The sequence below is a fragment of the Henckelia pumila genome, chromosome 3, assembly GCF_033568475.1.
Source record: "Henckelia pumila isolate YLH828 chromosome 3, ASM3356847v2, whole genome shotgun sequence".
NCBI lineage: Eukaryota > Viridiplantae > Streptophyta > Magnoliopsida > Lamiales > Gesneriaceae > Henckelia > Henckelia pumila.
Window position 1 is genome coordinate 179565654 of NC_133122.1, and position 13041 is coordinate 179578694.

Genomic DNA, 13041 nt, shown 5'->3' on the forward strand with positions numbered 1-13041 from the left:
GCACGACCTTGATGACACGAGTTTATGTGATTGTATTAATATTTTGGGTACCTTTTGTATAAAGTGAAGGATTGTATATGCTTCCGCTATTGTAAGATTAATTTACTGATTTTATTGCAAGACGGGGCACACAGGTGGTATCAGTAGGGACGACAATGGGTCGGGTTCGGGACGGGTTTGGAAAAACCCGAGACCCTTCTCGCCCCGTAGACCCGGCGGGTTTAATCCGGGTTAGACCCATTAGACTCGCCAAATTAAATATAATTTAAATTATATTAAATAAAAAAATTTAAATAAGTTAAAAAATTAACAAACCATCATTTAATTTATTTTTCAAATTTATATTAGTAATATTTAGGAAAAAAAATATTTTACAAGTTAAAATATATCATTTTTTATTTAATTAATAATTAATAACAAAATAAAAATCATAATAATATATTTTCATATTAAAAATGTCATAATATATTAAAATTATTTAAATCCAAAAATATTATAAACTCAAATTGAGAATAATGTATTGATTATGTAATATAAATAATATAATTATATATTATTAATATATATACATATATATTTTATATTTATATTTAATATATATATTTTTGGCGCGGCGGGTCCGGCCAAACATGGGACCCACCCCGAACCCGCATTTGGACCGCTTGGCCGAGTCTAAACCTGGCACGTCGGACCAGGTTCAATGCGGGATCGAATTTAGATCCAACTCATTATCATCCCGTATCAAAGCTCCTCTCAGATTTGTCATGTCAAAATTTTGGGTGATAGAGAAAATTCGTTAAGATTTGTATGACTTTTGGTTTTAAGATAGACAATACAAATATATTAATGTCGTACTCTTTAGAAAGAAAGATTTGATGGGGTAGTAGTTCAAGATTTAAGAATGTTTAGTTCTAGAATCGATATGCTTTCGAGATTTAACTATTCATATCAATCGATTCCTGGACAAGCAATATTGGTGGAACCTTCCCAATACTGGTGCTCGAAAGCAATGGAGAACCAAGAAGACGGACAACGTATCAGAGCTAAATCCAAGACATTTCCGTGACATTCTCCAACCATTTGGGACTCACGCGAACAAGCAACTATTTGGAAAAGGATCAAGGTCTTGAAAGATTTTAAGAATTAAGAGATTGGGCTATCGAATGATTTCTCTGGTTTCACTCGTTCACGTTTTACAATAATGTTGATGCATAAAATGATGAGTGGTTAACCAAAATTGAAAGGAAATAAATGAGAAATATAAATAGACCGAAAGATTCAGAATTTTCCATCACGTAGGAAATTTGAGGACCGGATTTGAAATGCTGAAATTAGATATTCAAAGAAATTAATAAAATACATTAAAAATAAAAAAAATGTGTATAAAACCTTACATTAACACTTGCTTAGTTTAGACATCAACAAGTTGTCAAGACAAGTGTTAAACTTTGTCTGAACAAGTGTTATAAGTAGGGTGTCAGTTCGATAAATATTTGATTCGTATTCGAACTTATCGAACTCGAGTCAAATTCGAACATGTTCGAACTTTTTTACGAGCCGAACTCGAGCCAAAATTATTTTGTTCGATAGTCAGCGAATAGTTCGCGAGCCTTAATATTTAATTAATATAATATAATTATATAATAAATATATATAAATTTCGAACTTTTTCGAACATTTCGAGTTTTTTGAACCATAATATTCGAACAATAGTTCACGAATAGGTTTGAATATTTCGAGCTGAACTTGAACTTGAACTTCATTTCGAGCCGAACTCGAGCCAAAAGATTTGAAATTATCGAGCTCGAACTCAAATATACTTATATCGAGCCGAATTTGAGCTTTAAAATTTTAACATTATTCGGCTCGATTCGGTTCGTTTGCACCCCTAGTCATAAGAATACTTCCTAGTTCCTACAACTAGACTTTCATATTTAAATTATATATAAGCTTAAATTTTATTATTACGTGTTTAAATTAAATATTATCATTATTATCGTGTGCTTTGAATTTTTATTTAATTATTTTGTTAAAATAAAAAAAATAAAAGGTTTCAACATCTACTCTCAGTCCAACCAATCACTCAAATTATGTTTATAGGAATTTACATTGTCTTAAGTTCATCGACCGGTTCGGAATAGTAAGTTATTGAGGTGAGGTTCACTATCGATTCCTTCAATATTATTATTTGACATTTTTTACAGTAAAATTTCATAAACTATGATTTATTTATATAAATTGCGTCATATTGTGCATGTCACATTATATTGATCATATTGGTCTGCATATTTAATCTTTGGAATGTTTGCCGATCGACTGTTGACAGAATGATTGAATGACTACTGAATGAATTGAGCCTGGACAACGGTCTATGTACCGGATTGCTAGTCTATTGAACAATGTGACTTCGGTCCGAAAATGTGAGTTCGCATTGATAATGTGAGTTCACATTGACTCGTAAACGATCGATTGTACGAATCTTGAGTACGTTAAGAAAAGTGCTACACAGAATGTTGGTGGGAGCAACCTCTTTAACCTACCATATTCACTTCAGAATCCTGAACAGTCACTATATTTCACTTGACAAGATACTTCGTACCGATACATTATTACTGATGCATGACATCTCTCATATCGAAATATCGCACTGATATCATTCGTCTTGTTATAAATATATAAAACCAGTTTATTCCATCACTAAGTCTTTAAAGGCTTAACCTCTATTTTTTTTATTGCAAATTCCAGATACACGGCACAGGACCTCGAGGAGAACGAAAATTATGGGAATGGACATCACTGACCCGTCTTATGAATAACTCTCTCACAAAGGGGGTGGGGGTTGGGGTTAAAAAAAGGGACAACAACAACAACGGAGTGAGTGCAAGTCCTTGTCTGAATCTGTACAATATATGAAAGATCTTGTGAATATCTCAACATATAAAGAAATAAACTATTTATCATCTCAACTTCTTTCTCTTTTGATTCTCCAAATTATTCACAGATTTGTTGAGTAAAATTATATTCACAATTCCTATTCACTGGCTCTTCTTCTTCCCTCTTGCTAAAGTTTTCTTCAACCCTTTGAATATTTTCCCAAACCATACCAAATTCATCACGGCTATAGTAGAGGGAACCGCATGCACCAACACCACTCCAGCTGTATGCATTTGCATCACCTGTTGTATTCCAACAAGGAGGATAACACAAATGAAATCCTTCCTATATGACGACACTCGAAGTGCATTTGGATTGAGCCATTTGAAATACATGATTTCGAATGCATTTTTATTGTTCAGATAACTTAATCAAAGAAAACACAAATCCATCTCCGGCTTATTTTCACTATAATTTATTACTATGGATTTCAAATTCATATAATGTTGAGTGATTTGAAATCCATTAGTGTAAATAAATAGGAGATCAATTTGAATTTTCTTCATTTAAGTTATCTGATCGATGAAAAAGCAAAAATCATGGATTTCAAGTGACTCGATCCAAATGCACCATTAATTAATACAGTCTAACAATTTAACAAAGAAGCATTAAAAACAAATCAAAAAGGCCATTATAAATGTTATGAAGTTGGGGGAATTACCTGGCCATGATGCACATACATGTGATAAAATATGTAAACGAACAACAAAATTCTTGCAACCTGTGAACATGGCGTTTGAAAAACCATGCTTAGATGCTGACAACACAAGATTTGCACATGAAATTGATCCACAAAAGGAAAATAGAAAAGGTTGGTCGCTTCACTTACCAGCCATGCTAAGAATATTACGATTCCATTCATAAGATATACACGGGAATTCTTCATTCCAGCTTCATCTAGATACCTGCTCGAAAGAAAGAATTGAAGAACATCAAATGATTGCAGATGAGACCAAACTTTCCCAGGAGAGCTGAAATTTTACCATCTCAAATTGATCCAAGGTGTGGTTGCCTCGGATATTAATACCATGAAAGTGTAAAGCTGTCCTTCACCAGTCAACATGGTGTAGCTCACACCCGCTACAGATAGAAGATGGTGAATAACCTGAATGATAGAAAACCATTACCAATTTTGAAAGTTTCGTGTGGACTATTCTTAATAAATGTACTTAACAGAAGCAAAGGCACTTACATATTCCATCCCACCTAAAGAAGGATATAACCAAAATATCATGCCAATATCAGAAAGGAAATAACCTGTAGAAACCTTTCAAAGAAAGATGCAAATGAATTCCCGGAATATTCAAGTCTAAAATTGCATCTCGTAAACAATAAATTTTGGAGATTAAAGGCATTGGCGTGCAAACTTTTTTCTTTTCAGTTCATCAAATAATACTGTAAATATCACAAGCCCACCGAAACATGGAACTCAATGAACATGCATAATAAAGTTCAAATCATTAACCTCCCATGACAGTCATAGATATATTTCAGAAATGGATGTTTCTCCTCTCATAAATATGGACTCAGCAATCTTCAAAAAACAAAAAACAAAAATATGGACTCAGCATACTAATGCGCTGAAATTTTCATATCTTGAAAAGTAATACTCACTCCCAAAGAAAATGACGACAGTGTCGAACGTCGAAGAGTAATTGGACCGACAACCTCGTCATTAGAATAGAGATCTGACCAGAAGACAAAGTACAGCGATGCAGTTGCAATAAATACAGCATGAAGTGTCGACATGGCGCTGCAAAATAGGGAAACATAATTTAAAATTCAAGCAAAGAAATTGAGGTGAATTTCAGAGGCTAAAGGTCACCGGTTATTCCATTCAATTTGTGGAGATTTTGAAAGGCCAGAATAGCTTTTGAAGTAAACTGCACCAATCAGCCGGCTAAGACCATAAACCTAAACATCAATAAATAATAAAACAAAACAACCCATTAGAACCATGAACGATTTCGGACATTCTACTATTCTAGAGCCAAGGATAATAGGAGATCATTAACCAAAAAAGGGACATGATTCTATGAACGCAATTAGTTAAAAATACTCAGATTTGATTCATGGAAAGGACTTATGCGTTCATACCATTTTGCAAGCAATAATGCCAATGATGACAGAAGAGTAGACAACAAGGGGATCGGTGAATACATAGTCCTGTGGAAGCAGCTCAACTATGCTTTGGGACCTTTGGGTAGATCTGACCACCATATTAGTTTCTCAAAATGGCAGAGTAAATATATGTTCCTGCTTGAACACAAGAGTTGCTTTATTGTCAAGGTTTCCTCAAAATTGGCTCCCAACTAACATCATCCTTGCACCAAAAACAATACTAAAGCATAGAATAAAACCAAAGATAAGTCAAGAATCACTTGTCCATAGACCTTAGCCTAAAATTTGGTTGTTATATTCCATCGGAAAATCTTAATTGGTTTCAATATTACAACTCATTCAAGGTCGGAAAGAGTCCTGGTCTTTTCTTTGCCCAACTAAGAACCATGAAAGAGGTCCCTAATTTCGCGCTACTAATTTATCATGATGGAAAATGGTTGAAATCATGAGCATCTTAGTCCATGTAATGAGAAAGAAAAGTGATGCTTGACCAGCAAGGGAAAGTCCACAAATGTCAAAGAAAAGCATCTTCAATCACTCCTTTTCGTTCGTTCATTTTCTACTAAAAAAAGACAATCAAGAAATGAGAGGTAGGTCAAAACCAGAATCCTCATCAAAAGCTCTCACAATACAGGACAGAACCTTAATTATGAAAAAAAACAAAAATGAAATTTGCAGAAACTATCATGCATCCACCTAAATAAAGCATCTGTTGAAGTTAACAAGACCAAGAATCCCGAGGGTAGCATCAACCTTGTTGAAACAGTACATCATTTTCTAACATAAACAAATAAAACTCATGAAATCCTTATTACAGATTACACATATCTCCAGAAGAAGGTTCATTCAGACAAAAGAAACAAAACCCAACCAAGATACTTTTCAGGCAACCCATTAATCACAACAAAAGAAGAACACGCCCCCGCAACAACATAAAAAATCAAAGAACTTCAAGCAAGAATCAGAAATCACAACATGCAATCATGACCAGAGGACGGAATCAAAAGAAAGAAAAGAAAAGAAGATATCTTTTTAATCTACGCATACCAGAAGACAATCGGAGAAAAGGGACTGAAAATGGGTTTGTGGGTTTCCTTTATTTATACGGGTTTGGAGGAACTATCTGGAGATTTTTATTCATTCATCCAAGTAACGGAGGCGGGTTTTTGACGCTTGTCTAAGCCGTCTTTGGTCGCAAGAATATTTGTGAATCTGTAGTTAATGCGGATGCCTGTCGAGGCTTGTCACTTTCCTTCTATCCCCCTTGCCTTTTGGCTTCTCTGTCGCGATTGTTTTCCTTCACACGGAGTCAAAACTTCGGTGGTTGTATTAGCTGTAACAGAGTTTTTGTTTTAAACTAAATTTTTTTTCTTTTTTGTTTCTATTCATTTTGATATTTAAAGCATTGATAATCTCTTGTATTTTGAAAATCTATTTGGATTTGGAACGTTTGCAAAAAATTATACTTTTGTACAATTATTAAATTCATAGATTATAACTAAGTGTTTAGTTTTGAAATAAGGGGTAAAAATCGAAATTTTTAAAGTATTGTGTGATTAATAAATGGTTTTTTTTTTTTTTGTTGTTGTAAATAACATAAATATTCTTATTAGATAATATTTCCCTCTTTGTTTATTGGATTGTAATTCTAGATTAGGCAACAATGTTGGAATAAAAAACATTTTAAAATAAATAAAGCATCAAATTAACTTCCAACTTTATATTAATAATATTTATAAATAAAAAAAATATTATCGTCAGTTAAAATATATTAATTTATATTCACTCATAACAAAAAAATCATAAATTTCATATTAAACATATCATAATCGAGTAAAGTTATTCTTCCATAAATTAATAATATTGAGACCATGACCGTCAAAAAAATTATTGAGACCATGAAATTGCATCATTTTATAGAGGTACTAATTAATCGATAAATTAATGATTTATTATTTTAAAGAGTGTATTTTCGATAAAACTAATATATAATAATTAAATTGACGTAACACTATAAGTTTTCTTATTATTTAACAAAAAAATTCTGTATTTTCCAGATGAAAATAGATGTGTTTACAAACACAAAATTTAGAAGAAATTACAGCTAGCGCAATTGAAGATTCCATTGATAATGAAGTTGAAGATGATATAGTAACATTGGAACCAATTACGCAAAAGGAAGCATTCATAAAAAAAAAACAACTATTCTCAATTTCTTGTTACAATTCGAGAATGCAATTTCAAAGCTTTTGGATGCAACGAGAAAAGTTAGAGATGAAATTTAATTAGAATCTCACATTTCAATCAGATTTTAATTTTTTTAAAAAATAAATAACAATATAATACATTTTCTAACTTGTCTGTTGGGAATGTAACCAAAGTTCCACATTTGAAGATAAGAGGAAGAACATGAGTTAATAAGATTGAATGATCTCCATTGATAGGGGAAATTGCATATATCACCCTTGTGAAATCCCGTGTTAGCTAATAACCCCCTGTGAAAATTTTTTAAGCTAATAACCCTCTGTGATTCTAGATTTGTAGCATATACACCCTTTTTAGCTAAAAAATGACGAAAATACCCTTACATAAAATAAATGATAAATTAAATAGTTCATAAAAGTCAAGGGCATTTTCGTCATTTTTTAGCCAGAAGGGGTGTGTATGCTACAAATCTAGAATCACAAGGGGTTATTAGCTTAAAAATTTTTCACAGGGGGTTATTAGCTAACACGGGATTTCACAAGGGTGATATTTGCAATTTACCCCCATTGATATTAGGTCTTTTGTGTGAATGTAGTAACTCGAGTTCCGGTTTACATTATTAAAATGATAAACATGATTATAAGGGGGTCATTTATATGCAGGAATGGCAGCGGGGCGGGTTTGGGCAAACCCGAGACCAGCCCCGCCTCCCCTTGGACCCGACCCGTCCCGCCCCGCCATGTGAACCTGGCGGGTTCAATCCGGGTTGGACCCGTTGGACCCGCCAAATTTTATATAATTTAAATTTTATTAAATAAAAAAATTAAATAAGTTAAAAAATTAATTAAAAAAGCATTAAATTTATATTGACAATATTTAAGACAAAAAATATTCTCACAAGTTACAATGTATTATTTTTATTTAATTAATAATTAAAAACTAAAGAAATTTTATAATAATATATTTTTATATTAAAAATATCGTGATATATTAAAATTATTTCAACCCAAAAATATTATAAACTCAAATTATGAATAAAGTATTGATTATTTAATATAAAAATATAATTATATATTATTAATATATATATATATATATACATATAATTTTGATCACCTACACCCTAGGGTGCAGGATTTTTCTGTACCGGATTTTAGTGTAAAAAAAAAACACTAAAACCCGATAATGGGTTTTAGTGGTCGCACACGAAAAATCTTGCACCCTAGGGTGCAGGTGATCATTACTGTATATACATATATATTTTATATTTATATATTAATATATATTTTTGGCGGGGCAGGTCCGGCCAAACCCGAGACCCGCCCCGGACCCGCATATGGACCCGATTGGCCGGGTCTAGACCCGCCCTGCCGGGCCGGATTCGATGCGGGCCGGTTTTAGACCCGACCCATTGCCATCCCTATTTATATGTGAAAAATAACTTAAAAATCAACTCTTGGACGTCCAAAAATGGTTTGGGAAGTCCGAGGACCCAAGTAGTTCGGATCCAGCCATACAAGTTTGAAAATAGAAAGTCAGTTCGGACCATCCGAACTCTATTGGAAGCTTTTGAAATACAGCAAACACGAGTATCGGTGAGGTGTCAAAAGGAGGGTGCCAAGTGGTGAGATCATATAATCCAAAGGGGATGAGATCGTCTGAAGTACAACTGCTTAGTGAGGTGTCAAAGTGTTGTTGACACGTAGAGTGTGCGTGAGTTCAGAATATCCGAAGTGAGGGATCGGATGGTCCGAAGACGATTGGAATGTTCGAAGTATAGTTCGGAACTTCTAAAGATAGGTGTCCAGAGACGTGTCAAGACATGCAGGATCGGACCTTCCGATCTAGGTTCGGAGCTTCCGAACACTGTTTATAAATAGGCCATGAGATTTTATTCTCAACTTGCCAATTCCAAATCATCTCTCTCAATTCTTGTGTATTTGGAGTGTTTCTAGTCATATTATCTAGGGTCAGGCGATAGCAATGCATTTTCGGAGTCGTAGCGGAGTTGTTCCTAAGTTGCGAGGCTTTCGACAAGGGGCTGATGACGGACGCAAGTATAAGTCTGGATCCTTAATAATTTTTGTGAGTAGCTATTAGCTTAGTTAAGGTTTTTAGTATGGTAATGGTGATATGATATTCGTTTGATTTTAGGTTTGGACCCATCATCCAGTGCTTCTAGGTGCTTGATAGAGGCACGAAAGTACTATTCGAGATCTCATGGTTGAGTATATATGTTATATGTGTTGCATTTTATATGGCATATTTTTATGTTCATATCTCAAGTCACCGTTATCCACAACTTTTATGGTGTGGGAGTCATCTCCTAGTGCGAGGAACAGAATGTTACATGCTATGGAGTAATCTGACTGAGTAGAGATCTTGATCCTGATCCTTGGTATCTCGTACACTTGTATTCATGCACTCATGACACTTATATACTCATACTCTCATACTAAGCATTTTTATCGCTCACATCTTCGGATTTTGTCTTGGATACCCCATTTTATGTGGCAGGTCTTAGGTTGGTGGACCTAGCGGGAGTGGTCGTTGAGGTGGCGCGAGCAGCGCTGTCAGGAGTGATGATCGTAGTTCATGTAATATTTGGGTTTTAGAACTTTGATTTCGATGTGGTTGTATAACATTTGGTATTCACAAGTTTCTTCGATGAAGTTGTATAACTATGTTTAAGTTTTTCTGTTGTTTATCTTATTTATGTTTTATTTAAGTTAAATGCATACTATAAGTATGTTTCATGGGTGATTTGGGACGGGTCACTACTGGAAGTCCAAAACAAACACGTGAAATTTTATGCCTAAAGTGAACAATATTATACTATTGTGGAGATATCCGAGTTCCATTGCATTATAAGTGATGTCATGAGTCATGGTCTAGATCGACCATATGGGTAGAATCCTCGGATACTTAAACAAAGTAGGTGAGGGCTCTCAAAAAAAATATGTGATAAGCTCTCGAGGTGAGTGATGCTCTTGGTACACTGTATACATCAGGAATGTGATCCCAACGCAGTGAAGAGGAATGATTTCGATTAGAGGAAATATAAGCTTGAGGGGAGACCCAAACCATTAGAGTAATGATGGAATTTTGTTTGAGGAGAGGATTGCCCACATTGAAAGATCAAGAGGAATATCATGGATTAATAAGATGGAACGATATCTCCATTGGTATGAGGTCTTTTGGATGAAGTCCAAAAATAAGCCATGAAAGTTTATGCCTAAAGTAGACAATATCATGCAATTGTGGAGATATCGGGTTCTATTGCACTACATTGTCCTAGTTATATTTTGTAATTTTAAAAGATTATTAATTTATGATATTGACGGTACTATGTATTTAAATAAGGGTTTTTGGAAATTTATTATTTTATTGATTATTTAATATAATAAAAAATATAAACAGATTATAGATAACACACATATATAATAGTCGGGCGATTTTACTAAATCACAACACCCATCCCGGATCCACTAAAACGAGTCTAACTCGCCTCGAACAAAGATAGGTTTAAAAGAATACCAATTTTAAATTCGACCCATTGTTATCTCATACTAAAAACACTCTAAATATATCAATGGTTGTAAATTATTCAATTGTAACATCATGAAAGAGCTGAAATGTTCAATTTTTACTGTTAACTTAATTTTTTTAAGTGTTATTAAATTAAACTAGATGTGTATTTTTTATTTTATTTGTTCTTATTCAAACTTCAACGGTGGTATTACCTTAAATTTTAAAAAATTATATACGCATCTCTTTGTATTAAAAAGTAACATGTGTGTGTGTGTGTGTGTTTTTTAAAAAAAAGAGTAAAATGCGTGTGTAAAAAATAATGACAACAACAACAATAACATATGTTCAATAAAAACAATATTATTATTATTATGTGTTCATCAAAACATGATTTATATATATATATATATATATATATATATATATATATATATATATTGTTTAGAAGCAAAGATTGAATTACGATTTCTCTTTTGCTCTTGGTTTGTGAGATCTTGTCTATGTAATTAGGTGTATATGGGTAAATTTTTTTCATAATCGGACTGATAATCCAATAAATCAACTTTTTAAAGACAGTTTGAACGGTCTGATCTTTTCAACTAGATGATTGAATCAGATTAATAAAAAATAATATTATACATGTAGTGGCCCATATCCAGAATTAACGATAATGAGTGATTATCGTGTGACCATGTTAGATTTAGTAAAACGTGATTAAGGAGACTTCTAAATGGATTAATGGAGCCCGGAAATAGACCCAAAATGATCAGAAATAGTCCGAAGGGTCAGACAGATCGGAAGCTCCGAAGGTGATCGGAAGCTCCGATGAACGATCGGAAGCTCCGATGAACGATCGGAAGCTCCGATCGAATTACGTCATCCATGACGTGTGGTTGATCGGAAGCTCCGATCACCCCTATCCGAAGTCAACCAGTGAGATTTTGACACGTGGCAGATGAGGATGTTCGGAAGCTCCGATGGCAGGATCGGACGTTTCGATCGAGGATCGAAGGTTCCGATCGATGCCTAAAAATATAAGGTCCGAGACATTCATTTCTTGCCAATTCCGAATTCTCTCCTTCGCTCTCGTAGTCCTATTTTAGGGCTTTGGGTACTCTTATTTTAGAGTTGGAGTAGGATATTTATTTTAGTATAGTCAGACAGTGTCCGACATAGTAGCGGAGCAGTGCTCGTGTTGTAGAGCCGTGTTAGAGGCTGTGGATTCGCAGCAGGGGAGTGCCCTAGTTGCGGGATAGTCGCCATCAGTGGGCTGATGACGGACGCAGGTATAGCTATGGTCTCCTTAAATTATTTAGAAGTATGCAATAGCTTAGTTAAGGCTTTTAGAGCTTATTGAATGATGCATGGGTATTTGCATTGTAGACTTGATGATAGGCTTGGAACCTCAAGTGGGACTACTAGGACTGCCTTAGAAAGGTACGTAAGTACTGACTGAGATTGCCAGCGGATATGCATGCTTATATGTTGCATTTATGTGTTTGCATGTTATTATTGTTATGCGGCATGTACATATCATCTTGTGCTTGTACATCTGTATATCTTTCGAGATGAGCCAGTTAGGGTTGCTCAACCCTGTTAGGACGTTTGATATCGAGTACCCTTAGGTACTGATACCTGAAGGACTCCGTGGTCCGCGTCCGTGATTCGGGAATGAGTGGTCGCGCACAGTGGTTAGCTACCCCGATGTGACGAGCTTATATTCCAGGCACCAGTCTGAGCAGTTCGTATACAGTTATCCCAGATATGAATACCCTGTCATTTGCATGCATCATATTTGTATGTTTATCCATGCTTTCGTATTGAGCTTAGAGCTCACGTCCAGTATTTTCTGTGTATCTGGATACCTTATTCGACGGGGCAGGTGTAGGTGCAGGATTGAGCACCAGGAGCCTGGAGTAGCCAGTGACCTTGAAGACAGCAGGATTAGCTGTAGGTTTTATCTTCGATTCGATTGGGTTGTATAAATCGAGTTTGTTAGCCGGTTGTATTCTGTCGATCTGCTTGTATTTTAGTATTCCGCAGCGATTTTATTTAATGCATGCTTATTATGCTCTTAAATCTGATTAGGTAGTGGATCCGGGTCGGGTCGCTACATTTATGGTATCAGAGCTGCATGCAAGGGACTTAGGAAATTGATAATAAGACTTCTTGATTATCCTTGTAGGATTTATTGAGGCCTAGCGAAAGAAGATTTGGTTCTTCATTGCCGAGGTTTGCGGCATAAGTTTT

At 34.7% G+C, this 13041-nt stretch overlaps 1 protein-coding gene across 2 annotated transcripts; it reads right to left on the reverse strand.

Moving 5' to 3' along the window:
* Positions 1-2932: 2932 nt before the first annotated feature.
* On the reverse strand, positions 2933-6368 carry LOC140887657 (uncharacterized). Of its 2 annotated transcripts, XM_073295061.1 has the most exons (10): positions 6103-6368; positions 5328-5614; positions 5032-5190; positions 4760-4848; positions 4549-4687; positions 4127-4201; positions 3918-4039; positions 3764-3839; positions 3596-3655; positions 2933-3176 (listed from the first exon to the last, which is right to left on the reverse strand). In XM_073295061.1, the coding sequence occupies exons 3-10, from the start codon at positions 5152-5154 to the stop codon at positions 3036-3038; spliced, it is 825 nt and encodes a 274-aa protein (XP_073151162.1). In that variant the 5' UTR covers positions 5155-5190; positions 5328-5614; positions 6103-6368; the 3' UTR covers positions 2933-3035. The 2 variants fall into 2 exon arrangements, with proteins under 2 accessions (XP_073151162.1, XP_073151161.1); XM_073295060.1 differs by lacking the exon at positions 5328-5614 and having other exon boundaries at positions 6103-6367.
* Positions 6369-13041: the final 6673 nt, after the last annotated feature.